We start from the raw sequence: 17,231 nt of genomic DNA on the forward strand, positions 1-17,231 counted from the left end.
CACATCAAACTCAATATAATATTTCACATAATCACTGTATCAACAACTCCCCAAATTTTCAAACCAAAATAAACAATATGTTGTGGAATCCAACTTCCTCTTTATTAGTGCCATTTACTAATATAAAGTGTTCCCGAAGCTGTTCGCTTTGCTTCTATGTCTCTTCATTTTCCCCTTTTTTTTTTAAGTTTAATAATGTGTGGTTGCTCATCTAACTGCTAGATTTTGTCCCACCCATATGATATAATATTACTCTAAATTACCCCAAACACTAATCAAATGATTATGTTACTAAATCATACTAATTTTCCAATTTCCCCTTACCTAAACCCTTGATTCAAATCAGATATATAATATTATTTCTTTTGCTTAATCTACTACTTTAAATAACAAGATTAGGTTTGGACCTAAATGTAACTTACTTAGGAATAAATTAATATTAGTCTTAAGTTATTTTGTTAGATTGTAAAATTTGAATCGATTTTGTTGTGTTTTGCATGAAATATCGAGGGTTGAGTTTCCTATTGCGCTATTGGAAATCGAGCTGTCAGATCAATTCACAGGGTTGAAGGGGATAACGCTTTTGGAGATTTTTTTTTAAGTGATAAATGACAAGTTTGCTCTCATTGTATATTTAATCCTATTATAATCTGAGGTTTTTTTAGATAGTACAATTGTAATTGAAAAGAGAGTGAGAGTTTTATCATTATATATATTTTTTCTTTAATCAGTAGATTTCTTAAACATTGATACATTTTATGAATGTTTAAATCATATTGATCGTTAAATCATATTAAATTTTTTATATTTTTCTTTATTTTATGTTCGCAGGATTTGGTTAACATCTCTTAACTTTTGTATGTAAACCCTAGCTACTTCAAGAATATAACCACGACCCACAAGCTCTTTAACATTATATTATCTTTTTATAAATTACTTATTTAATGTGGATGTTTGACATTTACCATATGATGACTAGGAAGTTGGAATAATTTTGGGCTATTTGATTAAAAAAGGTGAGACCAAAACCTAGATATAATGAATTAAGAAATGACCAAAAATCGAGATTTGGAATGACTATCTACTTTGGAACTTGTAGCACACTAGAAAAACTAGAAGAAGACGTGCATGTGGATGGTCCCTAAGTTCAATATATCCCACAGCGATCACATTATATCATCACAAGATTTCCACATCCATTCCACTTATGTGGATGCCGCAAATTAAGACCTTTGGGTTTATTATTTAATGAGATTGGTAGCAATGTGGTTTGCTGACGTGTATGAAAAGGTTTTGCCAGGTGGCAAAAAGGACGGGCTTAGTGACATGTCAGCAGATAGGGAACAAAAAGGATTTATGCAGTTGAAGGTTTGGTGGGCATTTGATGAGTACTAGGGAGGCGACATGCATTTAATTAAAGGGGCAAAGCTTGAGTATATATGTGTAATATCTATGTTACAAATTTGGATAATTTCAAATGCATGGCTTGGTGTATATTGGGTTGCATCTTGAAAATGATTTCACAATTGTGAAGTATGTTGTCGCATGGATAGACTTGCATTATTGTTGATCCGTTGCTATTTTTGTAGTGCCCTTTCCAATTGTGGTACTGCCTTATATTTTTTAAAGATCTTCGAGAAATGTTGATAAATTATTTTTATATGAAAATTAAATAATTTGAAAATATATAAGTTTTAAGTTTTTAACTACTTTTATTTTTTATTTTTTTATTTTTAGAAAAGAAACCTTGAGAATTCAATGTAATGTGGGCTCAAAACTTGTACACAAAATTATGCCCATGCCGTTACTTGTTGGCCCAGAAAGCCTAGTTTCAATAATATGGGCTTCAAACCGTCTCTACAGGGCCCATTAGAGGCCTCTATTGAAGTTGGGCCTTACCCTCTCTCTTTAGGTCCACCAATCTCACCTTTCATCCCCAACCATGTTCAACCTGCTTTCTGCGCCGGCGACCGTGCCTCCATCTCGGGCGACTGTTGCAACGGACGTTTTCTGGGAGGATCCCGCTTCTTCTCCATCCCTATTTGATTTTTCCTGTGAGACTCCATTAACTCGGAGCCCCAGAATGCTCAGGTAGTTTCAGAAAATAGTAGAAAAGGAGTCCGGAAAGCTTCAAAATCCATGTTCAACATATCCAAATATGCAAAACTTATCATGTTCTGCAATGTATCAAATATTGGGAGATCATCAGTTGTAAATTTGCAATCAAAACCCATCTCCACCACCCCCGTCCCAACTCATCAGCACATTGCCCATCTCATACTTGAACAGAAATCAGCGTCCCAAGCCCTTCAAACCTTCAGATGGGCCTCAAATCTCCCCAATTTCATCCACAATCAGTCGACCTACAGAGCTTTGATCCACAAGCTCTGCTCCTTCCGTCGCTTTGAAACTGTAAAGGAAGTGCTCGACGAAATGCCCAGCTCAATTGGGTCTCCCCCAGATGAGAGTATTTTTGTCACAATTGTGCGAGGCCTAGGACGTGCCCGAATGGTCAGACAAATGATTAAAGTGCTTGATTTGATTACTAAGTTTGGAGAGAACCCGTCTTTGAAGATTTTCAATTCCATACTCGATGTTCTTGTTAAGGAAGATATTGATTTAGCTAGGGAGTTTTATAGGAAGAAGATGATGATGAATGGTGTTTCAGGTGATGATTATACTTTTGGGATTTTGATGAAGGGGCTGTGCTTGACGAATAGAATAGGTGATGCCTTTAAGCTTCTGCAAGTGATGAAATCACGGGGTAAAACACCAAATACTGTGATATACAATACAATGATTCACGCCCTTTGCAAGAATGGGAAGGTTGGGAGGGCTAGGAGCTTGATGAATGAGATGGTGGAGCCCAGTGATGTTACCTTCAATGTTTTGATATCCGCTTATTGTCAAGAAGAGAATTTAGTTCAAGCTCTTGTGCTGTTGGAGAAGAGTTTCTCTATGGGGTTTGTTCCTGATGTTGTTACAGCAACTAAGGTGGTGGGAATTCTCTGCAAAGCAGGCCGAGTCACAGAGGGTGTAGAGGTTTTGGAAAGAGTGGAGAGCATGGGTGGTGTGGTCGATGTGGTGGCTTATAACACCCTGATTAAGGGCTTTTGTATGCTAGGCAAAGCAAAAGTTGGGCATCGTGTTTTGAAGGATATGGAGATTAAGGGTTGTCTTCCAAATGTAGACACATACAATATTCTGGCATCTGGGTACTGTGATTCTGGGATGTTGGATTCAGCGATTGACCTGTTTAATGACATGAAAACTGATGGAATCAACTGGAATTTCATGACATATGATACATTAATAAGAGGTCTGTGTTCAGGAGGAAGGATGGAAGATGGATTCAAGATTTTGGAACTAATGGAGGAAAGTAGAGGTGGAGCTGGGGGGCGTATTAGTCCTTATAATAGTATAATATATGGATTGTATAAGAAAAACCAATTTGAGGAAGCACTTGAATTTCTAACCAAGATGGAGAAATTATTTCCTAGAGCTGTGGACAGGAGCTTAAGGATTTTAGGTTTCTGCAATGAGGGCAGTATTGGGGATGCAAAGAGGGTTTATGATCAGATGATCAAGGAGGGGGGTGTTCCAAGTGTCCTTGTTTATGTCTGCCTAATTCATGGATTTTGCCAAGATGGGAATGTGCGGGAGGCATTTGAACTAATAAATGAGATGGTGGATCATGGTTATTTTCCCACAGCACCAACTTTTAATGCTCTGATTAGTGCATTTTGTGGGCAAGGAAAAGTTGGAAGTGCTTTAAAGCTCATGGAAGACATGGTTGGGAGAGGTTGCTTGCCTGATATGGGAAGTTATAGTCCTATGGTTGATGCGCTTTGTAACAAAGGGGATTTCCAAAAGGCTGTTAGGCTTTTTCTGCAAATGGTAGAAAAAGACATTCTTCCTGATTATTCTACATGGAACTCAATGCTTCTTTGCCTGACACAAGAAACAGTGTGGTTAGAAGGCGATAATTTGTTTCATGTAAATAATTTATTGTATTCAATTTTGGAGGGTTAAATCATTGGTGAAGGAGGATCCCATTCTGTTGACAAATGATATAAGTATATGATAATCAATGAACAGTGATAGCTTATTGCTAGAAAGCTGCAAAATAGGATGTTTATGCTTCATAATTTATCTGTTTTCGAGATTTGACAATCCTCGACTTACAATGTTTTTTCTAGTGGTTCTTTCTGATTTGCAGCTACAACTACAAGATGGCAAATATGGCGCATTTGGGGAGTAAGCCAAAACAATGCAAAGTCCAAAAAACTAGAGAAGAGCAATGATAGGTAAGCTAAACTAGTCCATAAGGCAGTTAATCCCAAGTTCCTCTAAACCCCAGTTTTTATGGGAATTCAGGGGATCTATTCATATCTGGCTACTTGGAATGACATAGATATATTAAGGCTATGTTTGGTTCCCGGAAAATGCGAGAGAAAGAAAATTGGAAGGAAAAATGAAAAGAAAGAAAAAGGTAAGGAAAGTAATATAAATTTTTTCGCTTGTTTGGTTATCCATGAAAAATTCAAGGGAAAAAAAGGATTATTTTCTTTTGTTTGGTTAACTATGAAAAAAAAGTCAAAGAAAAATGAAAGAAAAATAAATTCAATAATTTGTCTTTATCAATTTATAGAATAATAAAATAAATTTTATATTTTTATTTTCTAAAAATCAAGGCTGTGCTGAGCCAAGTTTGCTGGTCAAAGTCTGTGCACTTGGTTGCAGGGTCCAGGGTTTGGTTGAGTTGTTGAATGGTGTCTTGATACTGCTTCAAGCAATCAGCCCATGCAGCCTTCTCGCGCTCGTTGCGGCACTTGGACCCCAGCCACTTGTTGTGGCTCTGCGCGGTGAGGGCTCGCTCCATGGCCACCTCCATAGCCATCTTTCGGAACTCGGACTTCTGCTTGGGCGCATTGTACTTGTGCCCACCATGGCTCATGAAGTACTTGCATGGTGCCGGATATGGCGTTTTGTCGCACCACCAGTTGACGTCGCCGGAGTCAGAAGCCGATAGGGTGGAAGAGAAAAATGACAAGGAAAGCATAAAAATTGCAAATAACCCGAGCTTTATCGCCATTACAGGGGTTGTATTTCTCTAGGTTGCAGTGACTGTGGCTCTGGTGACGGGCTTGTTTATATGGATAGTGAAGTGATGGGATACAGGTTGGCTTGTTTTGAATATGACTATGAGGAATATGCAAATAAATAAATCATGTTTGTGAATTCAGTTTTGCAGTGAGAGAGACGGGGGCGGGGGCGGGGGGGGGGGGCGCTGTGTGAAGAACCCGATAAATTTTTCCCAACTTTCTCTCTTATTTTCCTCATTATTTTTTAAGGAAAATAGTAGGGAAAATATTATGATATTTTTCATCATATTTTCCTTTATATTTTTTTTCCATCATATTTTCCATGTAATCCAAACTAAGGAAAATAATTTTCCATATGATTTTTTTTCCTTTCCTTAACATTTTCCGGGAACCAAACATAGCCTAAAGCACAAGATCTTTGGTTTTGCTGGATATATCACCTTTGTTTTCCAATTATAATCATAATCCAGCTTTTTTCTTCTTTACATGATATGACCTAGTTGACAATCTCATAAGTCAGGAGACTCAAGTCTTAATACTTAATTCTGTTTCGTTATTTTCAAATAACGACGGATAAAAACATAATTTTGTGTCATTAAAACTCTAATGGAGTTGTCTTATTTAAATAAAAAATAAAAATTGTATCATAAATATGATTGGTTACAATTGGATAGGCATCTTGGTCGCCTATAGGCTCTCAAGTAAGAGCCTGTAAGATCTAATTAAAAACCATACAGCATGACAATAATTTCGAATTCTAATCAAGGATCTAATTAATGGCGGTGGGTGAACCTCAGCATGAAAATGATTTAGATTTCTGATCAAGGATCTAATTAGTGGCACTGCCTCACCCAGTTCCATCCCCGCAAACTCGTCTAGCTCCTCAACTGAAGAAAAAAAAATTAAATGAATGAATTTCAATCCAAGTTAAAGACAATTTAAAACATATCATAAATCCATACATAATTTAAGGGATAAGAACAAAAAAAAAAATCAGAAATGTTTAGAACACCAATCATATAAATATCATATATAATTTTTTTTTAATGATTAAGGAAAGAAAAAAATATTAAAAAAAATGATTCCCATATTTGATTTATGAAAAATAGTGAAAGAAAATCAAATAGAAATTTATACATTTTTAAATTATTTAATTTTTATATAATAAGGAAAATAAATGAAATGAATTTAAAGAAACATATAAAATAATTTATTGGCTTTGAACTTTTTATTTTTTCTTTTTCCTTCAAAATTTTCAACAACCAAACATATCCTTAAATGAACATCCCTCGTGAAAAGATCATGTAAAAAATATTTAGCATGAGTAACTTTAGAAAGATTGTAGAACCTCGTACCATGCTTCTATTTTTTTTAAACCATCTACCAAAGCAAGAAAAAAAAATTAGAATTAGAAATCACATAATATATATTAAAATAAGATGACTGAGGCTTTTTGTTTTTATTTTAAAAAATTTTCAAATAAAAAATATTTACCATTAGTGATTTTACAAAGACCATAGAAGTTCATAGCATAATTTCCTCACCCTTGTATGAAAAGATTTCTTAGAACTTTCTAAAAAGGAAAAAAGAAAAAGGTACAATAATAAAATCCATCCAAAATTACATAATAATGGTGTCATAGCTAACCCTAAATTTGTTTCATATTTATTTACTAATCTTAACACCTCCACCAATTCTACCCCGCTACAAGACTTTAATTTTTTCCGTCTTAAACAAAACAAGAACTTCTAATTTTATAATAGAAAAAGTAAGGCCATGTTTGGCCATGTTTTTTAAAACTTGTTTTTAAGTTAAAAAAATAAAAAAACTATTTTTAAAAATAACTTTTAGAAAATATGGTCAAACAAGCCTTCTATTTTTCTTTAGTTTTTAAAAATTAATAAAAAAAAAACTTCACTTATTTTCTAAAAATTGTTTTCTATTTCACTTTATTTTTTAAAATTATTTTCAGAAAACAATGATAAAATAGTATTATGAATTTTTTAAACTAATTTTCTATTTTTAAAAATAGAAAAATTGTTTTTAAATCATACACCTAAATAAACTCTAAGTTTACTTTGTTAATAAGAGAAAAAAATCCTAACATGAGAAGATTTAAAGTTTTAATTATTTATCTATAGTAATTAAAAAAAAAACACCTCACCCCCATCACGAGAAGATTTCTTTGAAGTTAGTATATCTATACATCTTTATCAATAATTATTAAAAAGAAAAAAAATACAATAATATTATCCATCCAAAGTTACATAGCAACTAAGGATCATTAGATCCTACCAAGAAAAAAAAAGGCAAAATTCATACTTAATTTAAGGATAGGAAAAAAAATTCAACGATTTAAAAATGTTATTATTATTATTATTATTATTTAAAAAAAAAATCTATGAAAGGGAGAAAAAGAAAAAATCATTGGAATATAAAATCATAACTATAAAAATATGCAAAAACCATAGCAATAATATTTAGTATGAGCTATCTTCAAAAATCATATAAAGTTTTTTCATTCAAGATTTTCCATCGCTACAAAATATGTTAATGGCTTTGAAATAAAAAAAAAAATTGCATCATTAAAACCCTAAAAAATAAATATATTAATAATTTTGAAAAAAAATAAATGAATAATATTAAAAATAAAAGAATAATATTTTCATACTTACTCCAAGGGCCATCCTCATAATTAAAATCCTCATCAAAACCTGCATTCGTTATACGATTCCACCTTGGAAGACTCATTTTTCTCTCTCAAAGAAGACAAGGATCTCCAACTTCACAATGGAAAAAAATTCACCCATGTTTCCTCCATTTATAAGAAAAAGAATCCTAACATTATAAAAGAAAGAATGATAAGATTTGAAATTCATGTAGTTATCTAAAAGAAATTTTTTTGTCATTGTATATCCTAAAAGTTTAGTTTAATATATCTATATATTCTAGTTATTTATATATAGAAATTCAAATTTAAATAAAAATGAATTAAAAATAGATAATTTAAAAAAAAAATCAATTAAAACAGATTTTAATTCAATATAATTTTTATAAATCAATTAAAATAAGGTCTAATAGTAGTTTTTAGTTCTTCATCAACCCTTTAATAGAAAAAAATAGTTTTTTTTTTAAAATAAATGAATGAAGTAGAGCTTATTTTGAATTCTAATTTTATTATATTAGATAACTAAAAATAAAGAATTTTATTCTAAAAGAAATTCAATTTCATTAAAACTAATTATAAATCACAATTTCAACAAAAATCAATTAACATAGATTTTGATTTAATAAAATTTCTATAAATAAATTAAAATAACAATTTTAATTTTTTTTATATGAGGGAAGTGATAAAATTTTTGATTTAAAAGAAGAAAAAATTTACAATAAAATTATTTAATAATAAAATTTTATATCATTTAACTATTATATATATATATAGGAATTAAATAAAATATTTTATAAAATATCTTAAATACTCTTACTTTATTATTCCTTTTTTAATTCGTTTATAAATTTTCTTGATTTGGAATAGTGAATTCTAGTCCATTTTGAGATTTCTAAAAATTTAGGGTGGTGTTTGTTTTATTTACTTAGGTAGTGTTTATTTTTTTTGACTTTTTGCTGAAAGTAAGTTATTTTCAGAATTTAGGTAGTTTATTTTTTTACTTTTTCGTGACTTATTATAAACTTTTTACTAAATAAAAAAAGCCAAAATATGTAGATTTTTCTAAATAGAAAAAATAATATATTGGTTTTTTTTTTTACTTTTTAATACTTAATAGAAATAAAATACTACAAAAACAAACAACCTAATATTTAACACTATTAAGCATTAAAGTTCTATTTAGAATTAAGTAAAAAAACAATCATCATTTTAATTCTAAATAAAACTTTAATGTTTAATAGTGTTAAATATTATATTATTTATTTTTTTAATATTTTATTTATATTAAACCTTAAAAAGTAAAACAAAACCAACACAATACTTTTTCTATTTAGAACTTTTAAAATGTTTGACTTTTTTTATTCAGTAAAAAGCTTATAATAAATTATGAAAAATTATAAAAATAAATAATTTAAAGTTTGAAAGCAAATTACTTTCGGTAAAAAGCTAAAAAAACAAACGCTCTCTTAATATTTTGGAAATTTAATTCAACAATGGTGAAAAATCCTCCCAAAGTGCAAGAAAGTGATTTCATACCTAATTCCCCTTACATTAGAATGCAACCAAGAGTCCAAGACCATTATATAAAAATAAAAATACTTTCAAAATTAAAGATAAAAAATAATCTCAAATTAAAGATAAAAATATAATTTTTCTGTAAAATCGTTATTTTAATCTTAGCTATGATTGAAATCCTCAATTACATCAATTGAAAATTTCTATTAAATATATATATAAAAGTTATGAACACATAATGTAACGAATTTGTATATTAAAGTAGAAAATTAATTAAAAAGTAAAATGTCCAAATTATAATAATTATTAAATAAAGTTCGTATTTAAAATTCTAATTTTATTTTATATACAAAGACTTTATTTTTAAAAAGTTTAATTTTTAATTTAAAATTTATTTAATGTACTTCATGACTACTATAATTTTTCGAATTAATGTGATTTAATTATAAATAATAAATAAAATTATATTTATATTTATTATTAAACATAATTTAACTTTATATTAAAACATCTTATCAATAGTTAATAATAAAAAAGATGAATTATTAAATTTTCTTGGTCATAGGATTATTTTTTTTATTATTGAGAACTATTTAGAGTATGTTGGCATCTTAAAAAAAATGATGGAAAAAGGAAATATAAAAAAATATATATATTGATATTAAAGAGATCTTTCATAGTATAAGTAAGATTACCATAATTAAAGATATCAAAATATTAGTAATGGAATTTAGACTTAGGATATGTGAATTAAATTGAATTTTTCATAAGATATGCAAATTATAAATGTAAGATAATTAAAACTATTTAATGTCATTCATTATTTTCGTGGTCAAAATTTATTAAAAAAATTTCAAAGTTGAAACTAATGTGGCCAAAGGCATGAACTTGTGTTCCTAAGTTGTATTTGGATATGATATATAAGAAAAATTTAAGGTATCGGGATCTTATTAATTTTAAATTTATATTATTTAAAGTGTACGATGAAATTTAAATTATCGAAGTAAAGTATGATTAAAATATAAAAAAATGAGTTCCGAATATAGAACAATAGGATTAAAGTAATAAGATTTGAGACAAAGTTCCTCGGTGGTACTTTTTTTCACCCATATGTAACATATAAGTAATTGAACCCAAAATAGTTCCAATGGGGAAACCTCCTTATGAGGCATGTTGGTCCCAATGATATAATGCAATAGTCTTAGGACTATGGGTAAGAAATTAAAAAAAAAATGAAAATATCACGAGAAATTGCTTTATGGGGTGGCTTCTACTGGTCCTCCAACCCTCGTTAAATGCACTGGCCACTTCCCTCTCTGCACTGTCAAAGTACTTAGCTTCCTTGGAGCATCCATCACTCTTCACAGGGACAGCCAAAAGGGCCAAGGAAAGGAAAAAATTAATAAGGAAAAGAGAGAGACAAAAAAAAGAGGACATGATTTCTTAGCGAAGAAACGCTTGATTCTTCAAATGCTCCTGCATTAATATAGCAGGCCTTTATTTTTCTTCTTGTGTTTCTCACTCTAGCTCACAGCTTACAGAGAGCGGTTGTGTTACAAGAAAAAAAAGGCAGGTTTTAATGTTTTAGCCATATATCATATGTCCACCATGAGAAAGAAAATATGGATTTTCCAGAGCCTTCTTTTGCTGGAATGCTATCTGGGTATGTTTTCTCTCTGTTTCTCTCTGTTTCTAGCTGTATCTTTGTCCTTTCTTCTTCCTCCTTTTGGTTCCTCGGCATAGAGCTTGTTTCTTTGAAGTCTAATGGTCTGCAAGGTCACATCCTCCTCCTCCTCCTCCTCCTTCTTCTTCTTCTTCTTCTTCTTTTTTAATTATTTTTTTTTGGGTTTTGTTTTCTTTTTCATATTGAAACATTCATGCTGAGAAGATGCCAGTTGCAGGTAAAGGTGCTGTTTGTTTATACCCATAAATCTAAGAACGTACTCCTAGATGGGTCTTGATTTTCTTATTGTTCATTTGGAAGAAATCTGAGTAAACCTGCTTGTTAAGTGCTAAAGCTGAGCTTTTGTGTTCATGTTAATTTCTTCTTTTATTATATTCTCATCTTTGTTTTCTCTGTTTTTTTAAATTCAAAATGCCTGTTCTTTCTTTGTCTTTTCATTTACTATAGGGGGGAAATGGAGGCAAAAATCAATAATCTCCCCAGTTAGTGGGAGAAAATCTCAGTAAACGAAGGGTTCTGACTTAGGGCACCCACTAATTTTTGGCAGCTTCTTGCCCATGTTAGTCAATAGACACTTATATCCCCATTGAATGACCTCTCAAGGGTATGGTATTGGTAATTTGGTGGCAATTTCGTCTTTCTGTTATCATAGTTTCACCAGGGTGGGGGTTACCAAAAATTAATCAAGGCAATTAAGTCACCACTAAACCTCATCTTCAATGAATTTTAAGGCGCCCAAAACTGAGAGGATGCAGTTTTCCTCATTTATTTTTCGGATTTCAGGTTTTTCTAGCTGCCTGTTTGGTACCAGTCTTTGGATTATTTTTTAGAATGTGAATAGTAAAAAATTCATTAATGCCAAACACACCCTTAATGGGTTTATACTCGCTCTACTTAAAATACAAATGCTTCCCCTGGAAATGTGTGACCAAATCTTGATGTATAAGAGAGTGGGCGAGCAAGAGACAAGGTCATGATTATTATAATATTTCATTGTAACTATCGATACTTGTTATAGTGTCAACAATGGAGGGAGTGGTGCAAGAGAAGGCAGAGGCGGCACTTCCGATCACAACACTGTCGCCTCCAGAAGGCAACACCACATTCCTGGACGGCACCAATTGGTGTGTGGCACTGCCGGGGGTGTCTCAAGTTGATTTGCAGAATGCTTTGGACTGGGCCTGTGGCCTGGGAATGGCTGATTGCGGTGCCATCCAAGCCGGTGGAGCATGTTTTGAACCCGACACCCTTGTCTCTCACGCCTCCTATGCCTTCAACAGCTATTACCAACAGAATGGGAATTCGGATATTGCTTGCAATTTTGGAGGCACTGCAACTTTAAGTAAAAAAGACCCAAGTAAATCTCCTCTCTTCAATGGTTCTCTGCATTATTATTTGCCATCTTGCTGTACTGATGAATCCATTGTTTGGTTCCTTGCAGGTTATGGAAAATGTTCATATTCTACATCCGGGTATGATTCCCCTTGTTTGAGATGAGTTGGGTGTTTTTTCAATTCACGTCTAAGTGCTGTTTGTTTTGTTCGTCTAAGCTTCTGAACCAATCTGAGGGGAAAGACTGACTTAATAATTACACACGACTTGAGTTTTTAAGTGTTGCACATGAGTTTAGAAAACTCAGAAATCAAATCAAATGGGTGAAAGTACATCGAGAGTCTGTTTGATAGTGATTTTAGGTAGCATAATTGAAAATTTTCGAGAACGATAAATGTTAGAAACACTTTTTAAAATCGTTGTCAAACGTTATGTGTTGCATAATTTACGATTCTTAATTATGATCATGATATGTTTGGTTTCTCTTCAGGTCTCTGAACTCTTCCAAATCTCCACTGTCCAAGTATAAACCTAGCTTCACTTGGTGGGCATTAGGCGCCATTCTACTGCTTTTGTGCTTGAGAATCTAAGGACAAAGGCAAGAGGAGAGCTCTAAGAAAGCGGTTGGACAAGCATTTTGTAATTGTGATTTGCTGAGATATTCCTATCTTATTATCAGGTTTAGGAATCTATGGGGTATGCAATTATCTCTTTTTTCTCTTTTTCTTTCTTTTTGCAATTTTTTGTCTTGGGAATCAGATGTTTCTTCCCTCTTTGCCTTCCTCCTCTCAAGTAATCTTGTCACTTGACATCATTTTTATAGTTTTTTCTATGGAGTGTCCAATTTTGCTTGAAAGTTATTTTATTTTATTTTCCAAAAGAAAATTTTATATTTAAAAATAAGAATATACGGTGGGATTCCTTATATTTTTAATATAATATTAAAATTTATATTGTCTTTGAAGTATAAAAAGTAAAAGAAAGTATTTTCCATGTTGTGTCAACTTGTCATGTCACCAAGATCACATTAATCGCCCCAATAACGCTTGAGTAACCCCAGGTAAATAAATTATTTATAATTAATACTTTAATTTCGTGTTTTATTTTTATTCTAAAATAAAATATTGTCCACAATCTACGAGGTTATTTGATGAAAGAAAATCATAATTTAACATGTAAATTCATAGGAATAAATATGATAAAAAAAAATAATTCCCCATGCTATTAAAATTTTATAAAAATAAATTAAAATTTTAAAAAATTATGGGTAATCTTGATTAGAATTATTAAATTTATGTTTGGTTATCAAAAAGCTTTAAGAGAAGAAAAAAAATTATATAAAATAAGGTAAATCTTATGACTTTAGTAATTATCACAAAACAAAGAAGCGAGAACAAGACGATACGAAGAAAAGAGATATGAGAAAATAGAAAGGAGAGGAAGTGGGCCCAAATCATAGAATCTTTGCGGAGATATCCTTTGTCCTTCGTAATTGGTTGGGTCAGCCTTTTTAAATTCAATTTTTACCTATATATGTATATATGTATATATATATATATTTATTTTTTATTTTTTTTCCAAATAATAATAATAAGATAGAGGTATGATACTATGACTATGAAGACGGGGTATATGTGGATGTATCATGGTGAGGGGGTTCTCGGGCAGAGTTCTCTGCATGGATAACAGAAAGTAACCCCACTCTTCACAAGCCTTTTGTTCCCCAGCTCCCCACCCTTTTTGGTTTTTCCTCTATGCACTCACGCCTTCGTCCTTCTCCAACTTTCGTTTCTACGTTTACCCTTCTTCTCTCTTTCTTCTTTTCTTCCATTCTATTTATGGAATTATTTGATAACAATAATAATAATAAAAAAGCATAATTAAATGAGGAAAAAAAAAAAGAGTTTTGACTTACAAAAATATATTAAAAAAACCCAATTTTTAAAGTATCTATTTAAAAATAATTTAAAATAATATATTTTTTAATGTGTTATATAATTATTTCCTAAAATGCTCTTTTTACTTATCATATCATCAGTATCAGTATCAATTACACAACTAGATTTCTTGATATAAATATTCTCCCTTATTTTAGATATTTTATTATTATTATTATATTTTAATTCTTTTTTCATTTTGGATTTTCTTGGCTACCAATAATCACATCAAGAATTTTCCATAAAAAAAATTAAAAACAATAATATGTTACTTTTTTTTTTATTTGTATCTCTATCTCATAAATTGATGATGAAGCCAAAAAAAAAAAAAAACACCCTAAATAATTAAAGTCATTGAAATTAACTTTAACTTGCCATAATAATAAATAAAAAAAATCCTACAAAGGCTATACAAAAAACCATAAACCTTATTCCCCACGACTCAAACTCATCTATAGTTACTTAGGGTTTCATCTACTTTTAATGGTCACATTTTTCAAATTACCTCCCTTTTGTTACGAAATGTTTGTTTATGAAAAAAAAAAAGTCTCAGCTTTTCTTAGGTATTTATTTATGGAGGAAAAAAAAACTCAAATAATAATGAAATAATAATAATAAATATCTAAAAAGAAGGGAAATAATTAAATAAAAGAGTTTAGTCGGCAATTGATGTTGATGATATGACAAGTAAAATGAATATTTTGAGGAATAATTAGATAACTCATTAAAAGTGCATGTATTTCAAATTATTTTTAAAAAAATAAATATAATATCCATTTAAAAATTTTCGGATACTATTTTCTATATATTTTCATACTAGTGAATCAAAACTCACTTTTTCCATTAAAAATAAAAACTTTTAATTTAAAAAAGTGTTTTTTTTTTTTAAAAAATAGGTATTTGATAAAATTTAGAAAATAATTTTAAATTTTGAAAAATTATTTATAGTATTAAAAAATCATTTATATTATTTTCTATATAAATACTTAGAGTACGTGATTTTATGAAATATTTATATTATTTTTAACACTTAAAATTTTTTATCTTTTGAAGTATCAGAAACACTTTCTAAAATTATTGTGAAACACACTTAGAGTGCGTTTGACAATGATTTTCATAAGTGTTTCTAACATTTTTAATACTTGAAAATTTTTACTTGAAAAGCAAAAATTTTCAAGTGTTAGAAATACAAAAATTTTTTTACAGAATCACTGTCAAACACACTCTTAGTGCGTTTAGTAGTAATTCTAGAAAGTGTTTTTAATCCTTCTAATACTTAAAATATAAAAAATTTTAAGTGTTAAAAAGGTTGTAAACACTTTTTTAAATCATTATTAGACTTAAAGCTCATTTGACAGTGTTTTTTAAAAGTGTTTCTAGTCTTAAAAACACTTTAAAATATTTTAAAAGTAAAAAATAGGTGTTTGACAATATTTTGAAAAATACTTTTACTAATTTATAAAAACACTTAAAAGTGGTTTTAGAGAAGCATGGGGAGATGTTTCTTTGAAAAAACACTTTAAAAAATTTCATATATTTTTAAAATATCATTTCTCATTATCATCCGTTTCCTTTTCACTTTGTGCTTTCTTCTCATTTTCCTCTTCCTCTTTCACTTCTCTTCCATAAAAATAATTTTTTGAGTTTTTTTAACAATATAAATGTTCATATATATTTGTTAATAAAAGTTTTCGATTTATTATAATATATATATATATATATATATATTTAATAAATGTCATTTTTAGTAATTTATTATTATTAAAAGTGTTTTTATACTTATGCAATATATCATAAAAAACACTATTAAAATTAATTTTCTAAATTCTCTCATAAAAAAGTTTTTCACAAAAATACAAAGAAAACACTTTTAGTAAAAACACTTCCACTAGAAGTTGTGCCAAATGGGCTCTAAAATATTATTTTCCCACTATCCTCTATTTCCCATTCACTCTTTGCTGTCTTCTCGAGCTCCTCTTCCTCTTTCACTTCTTTTTTAATGTTTATATATTTCTTTTAATAAAAGTTTTTAGTTTATTATAATATTTTTTTTAATAAATATCATTTTTAGTAATGCATTATTATTAAAAGTCTTTTTGTACTTATATAATATATCATCAAAAACATTATTAGAATTACTTTTTTAGATTATCATAAAAGCATTTTTCACATAAGTGTTATAGAAGAAAACACTTTCAGTAAAAACACTTTCACTAAAAACAATGTTAAATGAGCTTTTAATTCTCCTAAAAACACTTTTAAAAAAATACTTCTAATAAAAATATTTCAAATAGAAACACCATAAAAAGCATTCTAAGAATGTGTTTGATAGTGTTTCTACTTGAAATATTTTTATGGTATTTTTTTGAAAAAATATTTGATAAATGATTCTCGTAAAAATATTTTAAGAAAAAACACTTTCAATAAAAAATTTTCAAATAGAAATACTATCAAAATGTCCTCTAAAAATGTGTTTGACAATGTTTCTACTTGATATGGTTTTACAATAACCATTTTTCAAGTGTTTCTCCCATAAAAATACCATAAATGATTGTTTAAATTTTTAAAGGTGTTTTTCAGATTTTGTCCAATGCCTTATTTTTTCTCTTTTTGAAAAACACTTTTTAAATTAAAAGTATATTTTAAAAATACTACCAAAGCAACTTTTTGATGGGACCAAAGTATTGAATTATAGAAATAATGTGTTAATATGCATTGACATAATATTTTTTTTTTTTAAGTGGGCCAAACTGGGCCCAAAATCAGATTCCACCATATGATGGGCTCTAGGCCCAGGCCTAATAGAGAGGGCTTACTGATTTTGTTTCATTTCATGATTTCAATACTCACAGATCCAACATATCCATTTCCAAAATATTGTGTAACACCCAAAACCTTATCCAATGTGGATCACCCAATCCCAATAAGTAAGTGCCAGGTCAGCAGCAAGTATCTAAGTGTATCCAAGCTTGGCACCCTCAAACCACAAA

General features: G+C 29.8%; 2 protein-coding genes across 2 annotated transcripts; both read left to right on the plus strand.

Annotated features, from left to right (window-relative positions):
- Positions 1 to 1,902: 1,902 nt before the first annotated feature.
- On the plus strand, positions 1,903 to 5,241 carry LOC100244613 (pentatricopeptide repeat-containing protein At2g17525, mitochondrial). Its single transcript, XM_019222464.2, has one exon. The coding sequence runs from the start codon at positions 2,140 to 2,142 to the stop codon at positions 4,030 to 4,032; it is 1,893 nt and encodes a 630-aa protein (XP_019078009.1). The 5' UTR covers positions 1,903 to 2,139; the 3' UTR covers positions 4,033 to 5,241.
- A 5,382-nt stretch (positions 5,242 to 10,623) lies between these two features.
- Positions 10,624 to 13,148, plus strand: LOC100261744 (glucan endo-1,3-beta-glucosidase 13). The gene is made up of 4 exons (XM_002274258.5): positions 10,624 to 10,951; positions 11,991 to 12,329; positions 12,414 to 12,444; positions 12,795 to 13,148. The coding sequence occupies exons 1-4, from the start codon at positions 10,888 to 10,890 to the stop codon at positions 12,892 to 12,894; spliced, it is 534 nt and encodes a 177-aa protein (XP_002274294.2). The 5' UTR covers positions 10,624 to 10,887; the 3' UTR covers positions 12,895 to 13,148.
- The last annotated feature ends 4,083 nt before the right edge of the window (positions 13,149 to 17,231 follow it).

This window comes from Vitis vinifera, chromosome 10, assembly GCF_030704535.1.
Source record: "Vitis vinifera cultivar Pinot Noir 40024 chromosome 10, ASM3070453v1".
Lineage (NCBI taxonomy): Eukaryota > Viridiplantae > Streptophyta > Magnoliopsida > Vitales > Vitaceae > Vitis > Vitis vinifera.

What these genes read in the sequence shown, in the direction of transcription:
- LOC100261744 (XM_002274258.5), top strand. Translation starts at nt 10,888, where the DNA reads ATGTCCACCATGAGAAAGAAAATATGGATTTTCCAGAGCCTTCTTTTG. An exon ending in TTTGCTGGAATGCTATCTGG is followed by an intron (nt 10,952 to 11,990) that starts GTATGTTTTCTC and finishes TACTTGTTATAG; the next exon opens with TGTCAACAATGGAGGGAGTG. An exon ending in TTTAAGTAAAAAAGACCCAA is followed by an intron (nt 12,330 to 12,413) that starts GTAAATCTCCTC and finishes GGTTCCTTGCAG; the next exon opens with GTTATGGAAAATGTTCATAT.
- LOC100244613 (XM_019222464.2), top strand. Translation starts at nt 2,140, where the DNA reads ATGTTCAACATATCCAAATATGCAAAACTTATCATGTTCTGCAATGTA.